General features: G+C 38.0%; 1 protein-coding gene, 1 long non-coding RNA gene and 1 pseudogene across 2 annotated transcripts; 1 reads left to right on the plus strand and 2 right to left on the minus strand.

Moving 5' to 3' along the window:
* Nucleotides 1-4,386: 4,386 nt before the first annotated feature.
* LOC125206604 (uncharacterized) lies at nucleotides 4,387-5,954 on the minus strand. The gene is made up of 2 exons (XR_007173914.2): nucleotides 4,773-5,954; nucleotides 4,387-4,711 (listed from the first exon to the last, which is right to left on the minus strand). It is a non-coding gene; the product is annotated as an uncharacterized LOC125206604 (long non-coding RNA).
* A 1,163-nt stretch (nucleotides 5,955-7,117) lies between these two features.
* Nucleotides 7,118-14,339, plus strand: LOC125187091 (PHD finger protein MALE MEIOCYTE DEATH 1-like). Its single transcript, XM_048083608.2, has 7 exons — nucleotides 7,118-7,149; nucleotides 7,327-7,503; nucleotides 7,555-8,149; nucleotides 8,429-8,537; nucleotides 10,078-10,353; nucleotides 10,467-10,710; nucleotides 12,732-14,339. The coding sequence occupies exons 1-7, from the start codon at nucleotides 7,118-7,120 to the stop codon at nucleotides 14,275-14,277; spliced, it is 2,979 nt and encodes a 992-aa protein (XP_047939565.2). The 3' UTR covers nucleotides 14,278-14,339.
* Nucleotides 14,340-15,565: 1,226 nt separating this feature from the next.
* On the minus strand, nucleotides 15,566-16,918 carry LOC125187097 (beta-D-glucosyl crocetin beta-1,6-glucosyltransferase pseudogene; annotated as a pseudogene).
* Between the last annotated feature and the right edge of the window lie 3,230 nt (nucleotides 16,919-20,148).

Genomic DNA, 20,148 nt, shown 5'->3' on the forward strand with positions numbered 1-20,148 from the left:
CCGTTTGTTCTTTGTTTTTGTTATATTACAACGAAACAAAATCATGCATATGCCCATGCTTCCAACATTGGAGAAAGACTCATCAATTATTCCGAAACACATGATTATACCAGCAAAGAAAGATTTGTCAATTACTCATAAACACAAAGTTTGTAATATAAGTGACATCAAGAAACTTAAACTTTTACACTCTAATTCAACTCAAATGCTTAAAAAGATAACAACAATATTTCAGTAAATCCACATATATATAGATGAAAATCGAAGTCATGACATGATGGTTATGCCGTCTTGATGTGTTGATGTTGTCGAAAATGGTTATGTGCGGCCACATTAACACGAGTTGCAGCTTCGGATTTCTCCTCTTCATTGGCACCGAGAAATAGGCATATTAGAGACTCCCAAACACACCCTAACAAGGGAATTGAAGAAAATCTGTATGTTGAGTGTTTTTGATTCATCATGGCTTAGATGATAAAATATGTGGACGATAGCTTGATGGAGATCGAATAATATAGCTAGGATAAGCAAGTTATATAAGTGGTGAATTTGTGAGTTTGTCAAACTTTCTTACGTGCTAAGATTTGAGAAAAGAATGGAAATGAAGATTAATCATTGTATCTGAGTGACCAAATTACCCACCTAAAAGGACTAGTTGACAACAAGAAAAAACAGAATTTTCATTTGATTTTTCAACATGTTATTTCCTTTTGTTTTATGTCATTAATTAACTAATATACTTTGTCCGTTTCACAATAGTTCGATGCAAACATGCCTCAAGAATGACCGAACCAATAAAGAAAACACAATTCCTAATTTCTTGAATTCAAAATATATATTTAATCGTCAAATTGATTGTAAAAAAACAGCAACTGTCAAGTATAATAATAAGAACCCTATTAACTCAAAATGAAATAAAACAAAATTACAGAAATTATAAAAAGCTAAAAAAATAATAAAATTTTGATTTTGCTTCTTAAACGATGTCTGGTGTCCGAAATTCATCACACACCATGGTAAAAACTATATGTGTTTGATCTCTCGTCACCCTGTTTCACAAGTGTTGAATATTGGTGGACTTTCTATTTGGGCTGGTTATTTTATTTAGGCCCATGTGTTATTGCTTGGGCTGAGCCCAGATGACTAACCTCTTGCTCTAGATGCTGCCACGTGGACTCTCACCCGGATCACGGCCCTGAGCCGTTGGATTGTGAAGTGTGTTTGTTATGTGAGAAGAGAGACTCTTGAGTCTCTCATTCATTCATTCGAACTCTCTCTCTTCTCTCTGCAGACCTAGCTCTCTCTCTTTATTTTCCTTTCTTCTCCGATGGATGTCCTGCCATCTTTCACGGTTTCTTCAGTGATTGACTAAGTGTGAGTTGTGGAGAAGGCAACTACTTCGGTTGTTGTGTGTGGTGAAGACCTAGGGTTTAGTGTGTGAGCTTTTCTGTGTGAGTTTGTGTTTGAGGTGTCCAGTTCTTGTGTGATGGAGTTCTGTGGTGTTGATATTTGCAGTGAGAGGTTAATCTCTGGTCATATTTCAACGGTGCTCCCTTGGATTGGTTTCTGGTTGAATAGATCTGGTTATTGGCGAGTTTCTGAGCCATCTTTTGATCTATTCAGTTTCTCTCTTCTTTCTTGTGTTAACCGGATTGTGTATGTCTTCTTTGATCCGAGAGGATCTTGTTTGTTATCACTAATCCGTTTACTCAGTGTGCAGTTCTCTTAGGAGAACTTTGTTGATACTTCAAGAACCCTAGATTAGCATATTGACTACAGTTGTAATAGTTGATAGTTCTTTGGTTGTAATCTTGATAACTCAACAAAATCAGTCGCATGGTTAGAGTTTGACTGAGTTCTCCTAATGAAGAACAAAGAGGTCTTGGTAATTAGTGAATCCGCACCTAATCTGATCCCTACAGTGGTATCAGAGCAACGGGGGGATTAGGGCGGCACGCCAAGTCGCAAAAGGAGGTGGGCAAGTGGAATCCTCCTTCGAGGGGGGATTCGCCTGGTAAATTGGCTGCATCTTCTGGTTTTATTTTCCTTGTTTAGTGCCAAATATAGGCCTGGGCTCTTGTTTTCTGGTAGACAGTCTCCGGCAAAGACTTATGACTTTCTGTGCTGCTTTCGTTGGTTCTTGTTCTCTGTGATCTTGTGATCTCATTTTACTTGACCACCAAGCATCTTGCACTGCCCAAGTGACCCCCTGCGCCCTCCAGTAGTGAGTGATTGCAAGCTGGGATAGCCTTGGCCAGTCTTGCTCGTGACAGTCAAGGATTTGAGGTCCTCTCTGTTGTGTGATTGTTGTGTGTCTGTCCCTTGTTCTTTGTTTGTGTATGTCTCTGTGCTCCCAGGTGTGTAAGGCTCTGTGTTTCTGTCTTGCTTCCTGTGTTATTGCAAAAATTCTTGCTAAAATGGCTCAACCTGTTGGTCTGGTTCCCTATAATGGCAAAAATGATTTTGCTATTTGGAAACAAAAAATGAAATGCGTTTTGATTCAACAAAAGGTTTTCAAAGTTGTTGATGGCACTTTACCTGAGGATACTGCTCAGGATAAGATTGATGAAATGAATGATCTGGCTAGGACTACTATTGTGTTAAATCTGTCTGATTCTGTGATTAGGAAAGTTGATAATGAGGAATCTGCTGCTGAAATATGGAAATTGCTTGATACTCTGTATACTGAAACCTTTATGTCTTCAAGAATGTATCTGCTTGAAAAGTTGTTAAGTTTAAACTTGATCTTGCAAAAGATATTGATGACAATGTGGATAGGTTTCAGAAGCTTGTCCAGGACATTAAGAGATCAGGTGATAAAACCATAGATGAATACACTAATATAGCCCTTATGAATGTCATACCGATTCCTATAGTGATGTGAAGGCTGCCATTAAGTATGATAAAGATTCTGCTCCTCTAGACCATATCATTAGCTCCCTGAAATCTAAAGAACTTGAGCTTAGGGAGAGAGCTGCTGATAAGAATGCCTATAACAAAGTTTTAAATGTCAGAGGTAGATCTAAATCTAGGGGGGCAATGAGCCCAATGGAGGTTCTGGAAATAGCTCTAATTCTAGGAAAAAGTTTAGGTCCAGGTCTAGAAGCAAGGATCCTAAAACCTATATGAAGTGTTTCAACTGTGGTGATGTTGGGCACTATAAGAAAGAATGCACTAAACCTAAGAAGAATAAGTTTCCCAACAACAACACCCAAGTTGAAACCCTTGTCAATGTGGCTACATATGATAATGTCAATGATTCTGTGTTTATGGTGCATGATCTGCAATTTGTGAATGCTTCTCCTGCCTGTCCTTTTACATCTAATGATTGGCTATGTGATTCTGGATGTAATTATCATGTGAGTCCTTTCAAGGAAGTGTTTTCTGAGCTGAAACCTTGAACTAAAACTTTTGTGTCAATGGTTGATGACAAGAAGTGTGAAATTCTTGGTATTGGCACTGTGTGTTTGAAGTTTGAAAATGGTTATGTACTCAACTTCAAGGATGTTAGATATGTTCCAGATCTGTGCTATAATTTGATATCTTGTACTACCCTTGAAAATTAGGGTATGGGAGGGAAGTGGGGGGAAGGTTGTATGAAAATTTCCAAAGGATCTATGTGCCTGTACTGCTGTGCCTCTTTCATGTGAAAAAGCTTATGTCAATGTTGTTAAAACTGATCGAACCATGTTGTGGCATAATAGGCTAGGTCACATGAGTGCTAAAGGCCTGAGTATTCTAAAAAAGCATGTCATCCTGTCTGATAATGATGTTCATAGTGAGTTGCCTTTCTGTGATTCATGTGTGCTGGGTAAACAACATAGGGTTTTTTTCCCTACTACTCCTGCACCTGCAAATGTGAGTACATGTATTCTGGAATATTTGCATATAGATGTGTGGGGCCCTGCTTCTGTGTCTTCTCACTCTGGATGTGTCTATTTCTTGTCTGTGATTGATGATTTTTCCAGAAAAGTATGGTGTTTTTTGATGAGACATAAATCAGATGTGTTTGAAAAACTGAAAACCTGGAAAGTGTTAATTGAACTCAGACTGGCAAGAAAATTAAGGCTATAAGAACTAATAATGACTTGGAATTTTGTAATCATCAGATGGATGACTTATGTGATGGTTTTGGAATAAAAAGACATAAAACTGTGCCTTATACCCCTCAGCAAAATGGGGTTGCTGAGAGAATGAACAGAACTCTTCTTGAAAAAATGAGATGCATGTTTTCTAAGTCTGGATTGTCTAAAAAGTTTTGGGATGAGGCTTTATTAACTGCAACTTATTTGGTAAATAGGTGTAACACCCCAAGTTTTTGACATCTTTTAAGATCTTATAGAAGAGACGCCGAATGGCTAGACAAATTTTTTTTACAGATAATCGTTAAGACGATCAAAGGAGAATTGGACATTTAAGATTGATCAAGAGTATTTTCAAATTTCGTTTAATACAAGAGAAGTTAAGCCCAAGATAAATAATGGATCAAGAACATGTTTCAGATTATACAAAATTTAGTGCATGAATTTATGAGTTTGAGAAAGAAAGATCATGACTATAATCACAAGACTATGAACAATGGGCCTAATCTTGTGAACCGCATCACGCCCTTTTTAAGCCCAATAAGTTGGCCCTATCCGATCAGCCCGTTGGGCCCGAGGCATCAAGCCCGTCTCGGACAGCAGCTTGGCAGCCCAAGTCCTCTCCCAACCTGCAAAGTAGAGACCAGCTTTAGTTACTAAAGAACAAAAGAAATTAAAAGGAACTCTTACCATGAGGAAGGAGACAACCTCTCTTTAGTTGGAAGACCAAAGACTTACCCAAAAGGGGCAAGTCAATCCTGCAAATCCTCCACACTAATGCAGCACCTGTTTTCTCACCAGCCACAAGCAAACAATGGAAGTTAATAGCTACGTACTAGGTACCCATATGGAGCCAATTTTCAGTTAAAGTTTTGCTGCAGAATCATAATAAAGAGGATTGCTGCAGGAAGAGAACAAAGGAATACAACAGCTCCAATTAAGGCCTCACGAGTACACAGCTCAGCCTATAAAATCCCCTCCACACCACCTTTGAACAACCCTCCTACACATCTCAAAATTCAGCAACTCTAGTGAGAACCAAGAACAAGCAGTAGCAAGTTTGAGAGGGAGAAAAACTGAGACCAAAGGCGGATTTTCTCGAAGCAGCAATGATATCGAGAGGTAAACACCTCCACACCCCAACACCTTATCTTGCATCATGTTTAGAACAATCACAACATAGTACAAGAACTTAGTAGCACAAGTGTTAACTACACTAATTTCAGCCTCACAACAAGTAGCAAGCTTTAATAATCAAGGGATCAACATTTCTTAGCCAAACTCATAGGGTAATTGCAGATTAGTAAAGCCCCAGTAAAGCTCCAACTCTTGGAATCATAGAAGCAACACTTAACATAACAAGATAAACAACTCAAGCTCATTCCAGTGAGTTAAGCTCCACAATCAAGTCGTTAGTCACATAGCTACTGCCCAAGTCCCAACAAAATGCTAAGTAATGAAGGGGGTTAAAAGAACTTAGCTTTAGAGAGAGAAGCTGTCCGGCGGCAACGAGCAGCTTTCAAGCTCTCGGACAGAAGCTGCCCCGAGCGCTACACGATGACGAGCCTGACGGAGGTCATGGATGGCAGCGACGAGGACGGTGCTCGTTGGCTGGCGCGAGCTGTTGACGGCGGCAGCAGGCCGCAGTGTCTCAGCCGGACAGTCGGCGAGGCAGCGGCGAGTCGCAGAGCAGTCGACTGTGGAGAGACATGGGAGAGAAAAGAAAGTCCGGCGTGAATAGCTAGCGACCTTGAACGCCGGCCAGAGAATGAGAGAGAGAAAACGATGGAGGCTCTGGAGTCTAAATTGGGGATTTAGGTTTCTCGGATTGGGGAAAAGAATGGAGGGAGTTAGGGATTTCCTCTATTTGGAAATTTTGACTGCAATAGAAGGAGAGATACGATAGAATTTAGGGAGTATATGTATTTGGGCCAAATGATTTAACTAATGTTGGGCTGAAGTGTGAATGTGTATTGGGCCAAGGTAAATAAAGGAAGGAGAGGAGGAGGATGGGCCAAGGAAATTAAAATGAGGTGCTATTTTATTATGGAGTGCCGAAAGATCGAACGAAGGGGACGATGTCCAAAGTTTACAGAAATTAAAATAGTCTTTCCCAAAATAATTAACTCAAAGGAAGATTTAGTTTTAGTAAAGCAACGCAATTAATTAAAATCCTAAATTTAATTAATATGCTAGTTTCCAGAAATTCTCTAAAGATGAATGAAAGAATATTGAGAATTTAATAGGAGGCATGCATTCTAATGAGATTTTGTCTCTAGTCTAATTAGTATGTTGTTATGTTATGTTTTTCACAAAGGACTATCTCCGCAAGTTAAGATCAGAGCGAGAAATTCAGGTTAAGGAAATTAAGCTAATGAGGTGGGCTTTTCTAACCTACACTATGATTGTAGGCTTTCTATTTAAGATACGACGATGCCTTTATATTTAAAGTACAGTTTTTATGAAAAGTGCTATTGTGAAATGATATTACGTGAGCCTTATACGAATGTGCTTTCAGTTATTTACATTTTCAGTACGAATGCTTTCAGCTATTTTAGTTATCAGTATGTTTTGTCTTGCCAAGTTTTGTTTTGAACTTTGCCTATCTGTTTGTCTAGCAAGGGCGACGTCCCTACTAGACCAAGAGTTCGTGAATTTCGATTCACCAGGAATTAGTGAATGCGGGTTTCTAAGTGGGGTCAGCCCATATATACCCGATTCACTCAGTTTCAGATATGGTATTTGTTCCAGGAAAAATAGACTACAGTCACAGTTTTTATATAGAAATGCTTTTAGTGTCCTCGGGCCTTTTAAGATAAAACCCCGAGCTCACTCAGTAGTGGCTTGACAAAACCAGTTTTCTTTTCAGTAAAATATATTTCGGCACGTGTCCACTGAGTACACCAAGTACTCAGCCCTGCATATGTCTTAAAAATGTGCAGGTTGAGCAGTGATGACGGCGGGCGGTGTTGAGCACAGACAAATGAAGATCCTTCGATAGAATAGTACTTGGATGCGTCGTGTCTCCATACACGATGTCATCTGCTCTTGACTCTTCTGCTGCAATGTAAAAGTCGAGTTTACACTCCTTGTATTATGCATTCTGATATATATTATTCCAAGTTATTTCAGTTCAAGTTCAGTTGTGCCACCGTTTTCCCCCTTTCTTCCCCGCGTCTTTCATCCTCCCCTAGTCGCGATCAACCGAGCTTTCTATCCTTAGAAAGTGCGGTCGTGACAATAGGTCTCCTTCTGTGCCTCTGGTTGGTCAGTGTCCTGAATATGTGTTCTATGGAAAACCTCTTAACTTTTCCCACCTAAAGGTTTTTGGCTGTACTGCCTTTGTGCATACTAAGTCTGATAAACTTGAGCCTAGATCTAGGAAAAGTGTTTTTCTAGGTTATCCTGAGGGTGTCAAAGGGTATAGAGTCTAGCTAAGAGATGAACCTGGGTTCAATGTCATAATAAGTAGGGATGTAGTCTTCAATGAAGATGAATTCCCCTGCTTAAGATTGACAAGCAACCCAGATCCTATAGATGTGGATAATGAACCTCTTAATGAGGTGGAGTCCACTGATACCCTCACTGGAGTGGAGCATCCTAGTGATGCTCCAAGTGAGGTGGAAGAGCCATTTTGGAACACCTATCCAGTCTATACTCCTAATGAGACTCCTGATGAAGGGAATCCAAATATTGTTCATAATATGCCTGCCCAAAATGTGACTGACAATGTGCATGATAGCCCTGTTAGAAATCCCTCCCCTGCTCCTGCCCAGAATGTGATACACAGACCTAGTGGCATCCAGAATGCCATTGATAATACTAATTTGCAGGATTATGTGTTATCTAGAGATAGAACTAGAAGGGTCAATGTAAGTAGACCTTTTAGGTTTGATGGCTTTGTTGGTTTAGTTGCTCTTATAAATTTGGTTTTCAATGTATATGAATCTGATGGGGATGAACCCCAAACTTATAGGCAGGCTACTAAATCTAAGTTCTGGAGTCAGTGGCATAAAGCTATGTTGGAGGAGATGCATTCCCTCAATATTAATCTCACTTGGATTCTTGTACCTTTGCCTCCTGGTGCATCTGTGGTTGACTGCAGGTGGCTTTATAAACTGAAAAATGAGGTGGAGGGCCTTAGGTACAACGCCAGATTAGTGGCAAAGGGTTTTACTCAACAAGAGAGGGTAGATTACATAGAAATCTTTGCCCCTGTTGTTAAATTCACTACTGTCATGATGATGCTTGCCTTGTGTGCTCATTTTGATTGGGAATTAAAGCAAATGGATGTTAAGACTGCCTTTTTGCATGGTAATCTTGATAAGCATATTTACATGAAACAGCCTGGGGGCTTTGTTGATCCCAAGTTTCCCAATCATATCTGCTTACTGAAAAAGGCCTTATATGGTTTAAAACAGTCTCCTAGGCAGTGGAACATCAAGTTTAATACATGTACGCAGAAGTTAGGTTTTGTTAGAAGTACCTTTGATGCTTGTTTATATATTAAAAATCTTGATGCTTAGCCTATTTTTTCTGTTATTTTAGTTAATTAATGCAGATAAAAGAACGAATGAACAAGTTTAGATTTAGAATTTACCCCTACAAATAAAATGCATATTAAATCTGAAATTTCCTATCTTTCTTTGATTTAACTATACATCGAATTATTTTTGCATAAAATTGACATGGATACTGACAGTAATGGACTCATTTGCATAATTAGATGAAACGCTTAAAACAAAATACTCTTTAAGTTGGAAAAATTTTGTACTTCAATGCTCAACGCTTAATATCGGTTGTGAGTCTGGATCTTTTGTGTCGGTAATTTCTATGGCGCTTACTAGATGATGATAGGAAGTTTCAAAAATTGATTTGTATTCTAATTAATGGCGGATTAGTTTCAAAAATACACTGTTGTACTTAATTGATTTCGAAAAGTGAAGTTAAGATTTCAATCATTTCATTAATTTTGATCAAAATTTAAATTGAATTCAAAATTAGATTTTGGATTCAAGATTAATTTAAATTTTAACTGCACAGAGCTGTCATCGCATCATCCCTAGTTAGTAGGACTGAAAATATTTTCATCATTATTTAGGCAATTTCTTCAATAGTGAGTAGAGAGATAGAGATGCATATTGCATACGATAATACTAGAAATTTTGCAATTTTTTTTAGTTTTTATTTTTAATTTCACCACAAAAATGACAGCGTCTAGTCACTAGTGTACATTTTCACCACCTAGTCTGCCACGTCATTTGTTTCAAGACATGTGCGCACTATACTATACTCCCTCCGTCCCACATAATTTTACCCAATATCCATTTTAGTCTGTCCCACATAATTTTACCCATTTCACTTTTACCATTTTTGGTAGTTGAACTCATATTCCACTAACTCATTCTTACTCACATTTTATTATAAAACCAATATTTTAAAAGTAGGACTCACATCCCACCAACTTTTTCAACTCACTTTCTATTACATTTCTTAAAACCCGTGTTAAGTGAAACTGTGTAAAATTATGTGGGACGGAGGGAGTATCATTGATTTAAGATATGTAGGCCATATTAATTTTTCACCATGTAATTGCAAAAATGTCAAAATCATAATATTACTATATTAGTAGTTAATTTTGAAACTTATGGAATTGACCAAATTTTATACTAGTAGTAGTTTTTTTATTTTGGCAATTTTAAAAAAATTAAACGACATTTAAGTGGCCAGAATTTTTTTTTTTCTGCGCTCCATACAAACACATTACGATTTCTCTCAAAAAAAATGTAAACTAATTAAATAAACCATACAAAAACATCCAAACCGCGTGCGCGGGAAGAAGCAGTTAACCAAAACTGAATTTTGAAAAAACTTCAGCTGAGAGTAACTGTTAAACCCTCAACCCTCAATCAATCCCCTTTCTCTTCTCCTTCTTCTCACAAATTCCCCCAATCAATGTAATCTTGAGATCACAGAAACACAATGGATTTTCCAGTTTTCGAATCGCACTCCAAAATTCCACCCAAATTCTACGGCTTCCACACCTTTGCAGAGCCCGGCTGCCCCATTTCTCTCACCGGTGCCTTCCGAGACAACATTCGCCGCTTCCTTCAAGAGTGCGCCTCCCTCGAGGATCATGACCTCGCCGGGATGCCGATTTGGCGCACGTTTCTGGTCTACGAGAGTAAAGGCACGGTCATCCCCCTTTACACCGTCGAAGAAAAGGTAGAGGATTCTGACCGGCCATTCTGCGATTACTGCCGCTCGGTTGGTTAGTGCGAAATTGGAAACCCTATTCTTCATTTTCTTGAAATTTCTTTTGGATTTTGGGATTTTCTGTGAATTTCCTGTGTTTTGCAATTGATTTCTCGTTCGTGGTTGTAGGATGGAGCCATCACTTCGTGTCGAAGAGGAAATATCACCTGATAATTCCGGCGAACGAGGAGTGGGATGATCCGATTGATGAAGGCGTTTTTGATCTACAAACTCACCTCTTGCACGGCTTGATCCATTGCAATGGGTTTGGCCATTTGATCTGTATAAATGGGATTGAAGGTGGTTCCAAATTCATATGTGGTAGAGAGATAATGGATTTATGGGATCGTATCTGTATGACTCTTAGTGTTAGGTAAGCTTCTCTGCAAATTTTATCTGCTTTCAACTTTTGAGTATGATGATTGATGTTTGAGCTGATTTGATTTGTGTGATTGCTCTTTTATGTGATGGAAACTGATAGGGGGAAAATACTTAGAGCTATAATTGTACGATTTGATCGATCATCACAACGCGTGTTAGATTATTTAGCTCTGCTAAAGAATGATTAGGCTGTTGAGTCTGCAGAAGTTATAGTTCACTTGCCTCTGGTTATGTGATAAGTTGAAGGCGATATTCATTTATGAATGTCTACTGGCACTGTTTGAGATCTTAAACTGCTCTTGTTTTCATTTACACAGTGATTAAATTAGGATGAAGGTGATATAATGAAGAGATGTTTGAGCTGAATGCTTGAGAGGTTTTTTTAAATGATGCAGGTGTGCAACATGAGGATTTGATTTGTGTCGATTGCTCTTTTATGTGATGGAAAATAATAAGAAGCAGATACTTAGAACTATATAATTGTACTATTTGATCGATCATCAAAACTTCTGATTGATTATTTAGGTCTGTGTAGATAATGATTTTGCTGTTGAGTCTGCAGAATTTATAGAGTTCACTCGCCTCTGGTTATGTGATAAGTTGAAGGCGATATTCATTTATGAATGTCTATTGACACTGTTTAAGATTTTAAACTGCTCCTGTTTTCATTTACACAGTGATTAAATTAGGATGAAGGTAATATAATGAATAGATGTTTGAGCTGAATGTTTGAGAGGTTTTTCAACTGAAGTAGGTGTGAAACCATAGGGATTTGATTTGTGTGAATTGCTCTTTTATGTGATGGAAACAGTTAGGAAACAAATATTTAGAAATATAAATTGTGCAATTTGATCGATCATCACAACTTCTAATGGATTACTTAGGTCTGCTAAAGAATGATTTGGCTGTTGAGTCTGCAGAATTTATATTTCGCTCGCCTCTGCTTATGTGATAAGTTGAAGGCAATATTCATTTGTGAATGTCTACTGACAGTGTTTGAGATCTTAAACTGCTCTTGTTTTCATTTACAAACTGAATAAATTAGGGTGAAGGTGATATAATGTTTGAGCTGAATGCTTGAGGGGGTTTTTCAAATGAAGTATGTATGAAACAATGAGGATTTGATTTGAATGAATTGCTCTTTTATGTGATGGAAACTGATAGGATAGAACTATATATATTTGTACAATTTGATCGATCACCAATGCTTCTGATAGATTATATAGGTCCGTGTAAATAATGATTTGGTTGTTGAGTCTGCAGAATTTATAGTTCACTCGCCTCTGGTTATATGATAAGGTTAAGGCGATATTCATTTATGAATGTCTACTGTCACTGTTTGAGATTTTAAACTGCTCTTGGTTTCATTTACACAGTGATTAAATTAGGATGAAGGTGATATAATGAAGAGATGTTTGAGCTGAATGATTGAGAGCTTTTTTCAATTGAAGTAGGTGTGAAACCATGAGGATTTGATTTGTGTGAATAGCTCATTTAAGTGATGGAAACTGATAGGAAGCAAATACTTAGAACTATATATTTGTATTTTGTACAATTTGATCGATCATCACAGCTTCTGATAGATTATTTAGGTCCACGTAAAGAATGATTTGGCTGTTGAGTCTGCAGAATGTATAGTTCACTCGCCTCTGGTTATGTGCTAAGTTAAAGGCAATGTTCATTTATGAATGTCTACTAACACTGTTTGGTATCTTAAACCGCTCTTGCTTTCATTTACACAATGAATAATTTGGGATGAAGGTGGTGTAACTGCAGAGATGTTTGAAATGTTAAGTTGATTTGCATTTGATAAGTGATGAAATGCTTGAATCTCTTTCAACAATGATACCAATAGTATTCCAAGTGTTAGACTGAAATATAACTGTGACTTTGTATGAATCTCTTGTGTGATACGTGATGAATGTATTCTTCATTATTTGAAAGTGATTAGGATGAAACACCTCACTCTTATAGGAAACTAAACAGAAAATGACTATTTACTTATTCTTGTAGGCAAGTTACAGTTGAGGATTTGTCGAAGAAGCACAAAATGGAGCTTCGGTTGCTGCATGGAGTTTCCTATGGTCACTCCTGGTTTGGTAAATGGGGTTACCGGTTCTGCCATGGGAGTTTCGGTGTAAAGGAGCACAATTATGAAAGTGCCATCAATCTGCTCAGCTCGTTGGAGCTTGATAGAGTAATTCAGAAATTCAGTTGTGTGAAGGCAGGCTTTGATCTACAGCAGATGATCCAGTATTATAGAAACATGGGTGGGAACAATTTGGTTACAGTTAGAGACTTGTTCAGATTCATGTTCACGGTAAAGTCGACAACTCCAACCACAAGATATTCCACCACAGTTGCATCATGGCCTGAGAGAAATAAAGTCACTGTCACTACCCATATCAGAAGATGTTCATCGAAGTTCCCTACTAAGCTTGCTCTCACGACCAGCTCGTTCAGAAAGGAGAAGCCCACAAAGTGCAGAAAATTCTCCAATGTTGCTGCGAAGATGGATAGTAGATGGCCGGTTAGAAGGCTCGAGCACGTTGCAGAGGTCATTGCTGAAGCACTGAAGGAGAAGCGAGCAGCAAAAAACACTGGCAGCAGCGGGATGACTAGGCAAGAGGCGCGTGATGCAGCACGCCTCCACATTGGTGATACGGGGTTGATAGATCACGTCCTCAAGGCGATGAACAATGTCATTGTCGGGGATCACATTGTGAGCCGTTCAGTGAACAGATCCACGAAGGTGCTCGAGTATACGATTCAAGATCTCAAGTGTGATGATGAGAAACTGTTTTGCCCCTCAAAAATTGAGAAGCCGGTTTGGACATGTTGTCTTGGTCCCGGGAGGAGCGTCTACAATGACATCGCATACCTATATAAGAATGTGTTACTCGGCTATCCAGAGTGTGAATCTGTGGAATCTGCTGCTCAGATAATTCTTCACAGTAAACACTTTGTTAAGGAGTTCCCTTTTAGGGATGATGATGCTGAGTCATTGATGTTCATTTGCATACTGATTTTGAGTTCGGTTGATCTCAAAGCCGATCTCTCTTATGAATTCACAGCTATGGAGCATGTCGATGTTCCACTATATGCTACAGTAGGTGATCTCAAGATGGCGGTGGAGGATGCGTTTCGTGATACATACTGCGTGCTGGAAAGGCTACAAGTGACAGACATTTTGGAGCTTGAAGAAGTGGAGGATGGGGAAGTCCTGTTTGGGGTCGTTCAGTCGGGGATGGAGCTTCATGTGAAGGGACATGGATCGGACATGGAGAGTAGCTTGAGATACGAAGGCGGGACAGAGAGCTGGACTGTAAGATGCAAGTGTGGGGCGAGAGACGATGATGGGGAAAGGATGGTTGCCTGTGATATATGTGAGGCGTGGCAGCACACGCACTGCTGTGGCATCGGAGAAGCTGAGACCGTGCCAAGGCTGTTCGTGTGTGAGGCGTGTTGTACCTCACTTGTAACGATGCACAGACCATGTGGCTCGACTAATGACTACGAGTCGTGTGAGGGCTCCTTTGTTGAAGAGTCATTTGCCTGAGTAGGTTGTTCCTCCGTGACTTGTTGTACAGTGTAAATTCTACATTGTATAGACTGACATATTTGTTTCATATCTTTTGAAACAGAGCTATTGCATTTGTAAATCAGAGTCATTGTGATTGATCTTACAATTTTGAGCAATTATAAACAAGAAAGTTACAGGAGAAAGTATGATAAGATGGACTAAATTCAATGCAGTCTTCTCACTATTAGAAAAATATAGTTACTTGCCTTACAATACAAACATACCTTATGAATCAAATTGAACTATTATAATTAATATTGATAATATGATATGTAAACTAACTAATGATTAGTTTAATCTGAATTAAGCACTATATATTGATATGACTCTATGATGCAAGATTAGTAGTTGCGTTGGCGAATTAAGATTTTTGGCGACTAGGTTTTTCGAATTAAGATATTTTTGACACACAAAAATGAAGAAAGATAAAGAGATGAGTAGGAGAATCAAATAATTGGACTATATAAAGAATAAAGATACGAAATCGATCCTAGTACTTATACAGACCTCATAACTCTATGCGATTCAAGAATGAACTCACAAGAAAAACTCGATAAAAAGTTTATAATAATGCTCGACTTTATTGCATTAAATAAAATAAGGAATATCAAATAATTGGACTTTGTATCCGAATCATTGTTAGCGACACCCTCTTCTTTTTTCTCTAAAAGCTCATCTTCTTTATTTATATATGGAAACTGACACATTTTCGCAAGGTATATTAGTATATGATTCATTTTAAAAGTATTAAAAAGTAATTAAATACATTACCGTATGATGAAGATCTTACGGAATTAATATACAGCATAAATATAGTACTAAATCTTTTTAAATGGAAAAGACAATATTCTATTCTTTATTCATTGTAAACGTTTCTGTATCTACTATTGAAATCATAGCCATAAGTTACATTTCGGTCGGAATTTATGCATTTCGTTAATTCCATTAGAATGGGCAGTTTCAAGATTCACACCTATTAAAGTGTAAAAAAGTATGCAAGAGAATACTTGACTGGAAATGATGTTTTGATTCAGTGAAAAAGAGAAAATTAAGCGTAAATTTAAGAAGGAAGGCATTATCATTTATCAATGTGACAAATCTTATTGTTCCCAAAATTTTTATATCACCAAGCGCAATACATTAATTACGGCTAATGGTGTCTAAAAACAATACTACCAACTGCAATTTAAAACTATGCAGCGGCTATCAAAAAAAGGAAAAATAAGAGATAAAAAAAACCCTTATTCCGAAACCAATGAAAATTTCAATGAAACCCATTGATCTTCTTGTTCTTCTTCTTGCAAAGCTTGAGAAACTCCTCCACAACCTCATCAATCTCTTGATCTCCTTTCGCCTCGAGCTTCTCGCTCATGCACTTGGCACTCTTCCGCACCCTATCGCCGCCCTCCTCCACCACAACGTGGCGTATGGCTTCCGCGATCACCTCCCTCTCAAGCGCCCCTCGGCCGTTCCTCACCACCTCCACACCCACACCAATCAGCTCAACCAACCTAGCATTGAGGGGTTGATCAAGATGCATTGGCATAGCTATGATTGGCACACCAAACTTCATGCTCTCCATCATTGAGCTACACCCACAATGGCTCACAAAACCACCAACACTCTCATGCCCTAGAATCTTAGCCTGTGGGGCCCACCCCTCCACCACCAAACCCCTTCCCTTAACCCTCTCAAGAAACCCTAGTGGCAAGGAATCTTCTAGAACGACACCCTCCCCTTTTGGAAACCTAACCACCCAAATGAAGTTGAAGTTGGAAAGCTCCAAACCATGAGCAAGCTCCATCATATCCTCCTTAGCAAGAAAAAACTCACTCCCAAAAGAGACAAAAATAGTAGACCTTTTCCCCTTTTTGTCTAGCCAATTAATCAAACTTGAGCCCTCTTCCAATTCACAACTAATATTACCACTAGTTTCTTGAACTAGGGCACCAACTGCCACAACTTTCTTCCCCAACAACTCCATCAAATAGTCACTATACTTTGCCTCAATCTCCTTAAAACCCTTGATCAAGACGACGTTGTTTGACCGGTCAACGCCATCGAACGCGTTCCTCCTGACCTTCTCGTCCACCACGAGCAGCTGGTCGCGGTGGGGGATCTCGTAGTCCCGGTAGTAGATCTCCCCGAACGGGAAGTCCACGGCCGGGGTGGAGAAGTAGTGGAAGAGGTAGGCCATCATGGTGGCGCTGCTGGTGATGAACTCCACCGCGGGGACGCCTTGCGCCGCGGCCACCAGCGGCGCCCACGACTGGAGGAAGTCGTAGACGAGGATGTCGGGGCGGACGTCGGCGAGGACGCGGCGGAGCTCCGGCTGGGCGACGTCGAGCGTCTGCTTGAGGCGCGGCATGAGCGGCGGCGGGAGGCCGTTGGTGGTGTGGAGGCGGCGCGGGAGGAAGGAGGCCGGGAGGTGGAGCTCGACGAGGCGGATATTGGAGGCGGTGAGGCTGCCCTCGATGGACTTGAAGTTGGCGGCGGTGGAGCAGAGGTGGACGACGAAGCCGCGGCGCGAGAGGCGCTTGGCGAGCTCGAGGTAAGGGGAGATGTGGCCGTGGGCCAGCCATGGGAACATTAGGATATTGTGAATGCTTTCCATTTTTGTTAATGAATGAAAAAGCTCAAGGTTGAAAATGGTTGAGGTTTTGATGAAGGAAGTGGAAATGAGCCATTGCATTTTTATAAGTGGATTTGGAGAGTTTCTATAATTAGGGAGGTATGATGTTAATTTGATTTCTATCTTTGTGTGAATATTTTTTTTCTTTGTGAGGGGGATTTGGTAGTTTTCGTTATCCATTTGTGTATGGAAGGTTTATAAATTATAGTAGTAACTAAGATAACGGAATATATATATTTTTCTGTTATTAGGTATCCACCGGCGGACTCAATAAGATCGAACCTCTGACCATTTGGTTAAGGATGAACGAGTCACGAACTAGTGTTTATTGCATGCATGGTGAGGGGGTGTTGGCGGTTGGGGATACATTTGATTTATGGATATATTGGATTCTGCAAACGAATTTTTTTATAGTTAAGTGGATGATTTGCTACTTTATTTGTTGTTAAGGCATTTGGTATATTCCGATAAATGATGGAATATTCTTGCGTTATTAGCAAATATACATCTTACAAAATCTTTGTTTTATCCATATATATATATATATCTTTATGTGGATATGGTCAATGGAATTTCATATTTAGACACTCCAACCGAAAATTATAATGCTATTTTTGTCTAAGATATGGTAACTGTTTGCAATAAAATCGTAATCAATTATGTTAGTGTAAAGGTCATTTATGATTTATCGTGCGTTTTCAAAACCAACTCATATCGGGCCTTTTCAAAACCCATAATCCAACTCGTGCCCGATAATCATGAGATACATACTTACGTTAAACTATATTAAATTCAAATAAGAAGATAACATATTAAGTACTTAGTACAACATTCATATCAAGTTTTTTGATAGTATGTTTGTAAATGTTAACCTCTTTGTAATACCGACAATGATATCGTACGTTAGGTAACACATTGCTACTAGGGCTGAAAACTTAATCCACGGGTTTCGGGTATACTCAACCCCGACCCAATATCCGACGGGTTTTAGGTACCTGAAACCTGAAAGTATAGGTTTGGGTATGGGTTTGGGAAGTCAATGTTAGGATTTTTCGGGTTTAGGGTACCCGACTAATACCCGATTAAACCCGATTAATTATGTATTTATGATAAATATTTATGTTCTTACTTGTTATCTTTAGAAAATATATAGTTATGCTTTCTCCATTTTATTTACATGTTCATATAATATCTTAAAAATTTATTTTTAATCTCTTTTATGTTTCAATTTGTGCCAAAAGAATTTTTATTTTATAATTAAGTAGTTACTATTTGTCTAATGTCTATTATATATATATAGTCATAGAATCATAATCTAGAGAAAGCAAAAACATTAGAAATTTAGAATTAAGTTTAGTAGTATTGTGTTATTTTTAATAATTTCTATGCTCATCACAATATAATAGTCAATAAATAGTATAGTAGTATTGTGTTATTTTTAATAATTTCTATGCTCATCACAATATAATTTATATAAAAGAATAAATTTGAAATATAATAACTTTGGGTTTATGGGTACCCGATTAGTTGGGTTCGGGTACCCGCATCGGGTATTAGGGTACCCGAATTCACATACGGGTCGGATATTGGGTATGATATTTTTGAGATTTCGGGTTTGGGTACCCGAATTTTCGGGTTTGGGTACTTGCGTATACCCGAATTTACAGGCCTGATTGCTACCATGAAAAACTAAATAATTACAACACATTTATTATTACAATTGTATGTGCATGTCGAGCCAAAAATTAATCTTCCTTTTAGGCCGACCAATCTCCGAATAAACTAAATGTTTCATATTTATCTCTCTTACTTTACTATTAACAATTTAATAAACTAAACACAACTACTTGAATTCTTGTGTTAAAATAGAAACGTCTCACTTAAATTGAGATAGAGGAGTACTATTTACTAACTTTAAAAAGACAATAACAAAACGAAGTATCGGATATAATACTTATTGTCCGCTAGAATAACTAACCATGATTATAGATAATAAATTAATAATGGGTAAATTGAGGTAAAATTATGAAATTTTGCCAAATTCTGTGGTCCACCTTGCAACATTTAAAATCAACCGAAAAATCAAGAATTTTAATATTTTTGTCAAATTTCGCGTGATCTTATCTTGGTGAAATTATGTTTAATGTGACATCCAAAAAATTTAACGAAAACAATACCATATGTGGATTTTATCATTTTTCTCCATACTCATAACAAATAAATCAACTAAGTCACCAATTTGAAAAATATGTGTCAAATCTACAACAGATTATAAATAGGAAAAACTAAGTTTTTGTACTCGGCAAATTGTTAAAAATATTAAAATTCATGGATTGTATTGTTGATTATAAATTTGTAAGGGTGGACCAAAATTTGACCAAAATTCATAATTTTGTGATAATTTGCCTTAATAGTAATTACTCCACTAGACAAAAGTTAATTAATGAAATACTACTGTTTTACATTTTGTGGGCTAATTCTATGTGGAGTATATCTGTAGCAGCATTGGGCCATTATAGCTGACATGGATTTGCACTACGATGGACCAAATTAATCAAGTGGACAGATCATCCAAATTAGGCCCAACAGCAATGTTTGGAAATCAGTTGAGATGATTTTTATTTTTCTTTCTTTGTTTTCTAGTTATTGCAATAATTTCATTAAATTCTACTATTAATTACAGACTAAAATCCAAATATCTGCACACACATCAAGTACCAAAGAAATTCGAGAAGGCAGCCAATACTGAATTGCAGCACTGAACATATTAATCCCTCTCTCTCTTCTCTCTCCCAAAATCCAAATTTCAACATCTTATTTCAATTCCTTCATTTGGCCCTATCTGATTTTCTTCCAAACATCCCCTTGTACACTGTGTCACATAAATATTTGAGGCTGACAGAGACCCTACTTTTTCAATGTTTTAATTATCTTACCAAATTTTGGAATTTTGGGTCCACTTATAAAACTGTGGGAGAATAAGAATAAACATTGCCACAAAGTTAAATCATGTGTTGTGATGTGCCTCTATATGCATTCCCATATTTTTTTTCCTTAATTACTTTATAACGTGTTATACCAAAGGTATAGTACATAGATTACGAAAGGTACTTATTTAAAAAACAATTCTAAGAAAATATATCATTTATTTAGAAATGAAAGATATGTAGTTAGGTAATAAAAACAAAGATTTTAGTAGCATTTTGAGATTCACC

The sequence above is a fragment of the Salvia hispanica genome, chromosome 2 (assembly GCF_029641045.1).
Source record: "Salvia hispanica isolate PSC_SH4W2 chromosome 2, Shi_PSC_v1, whole genome shotgun sequence".
NCBI lineage: Eukaryota > Viridiplantae > Streptophyta > Magnoliopsida > Lamiales > Lamiaceae > Salvia > Salvia hispanica.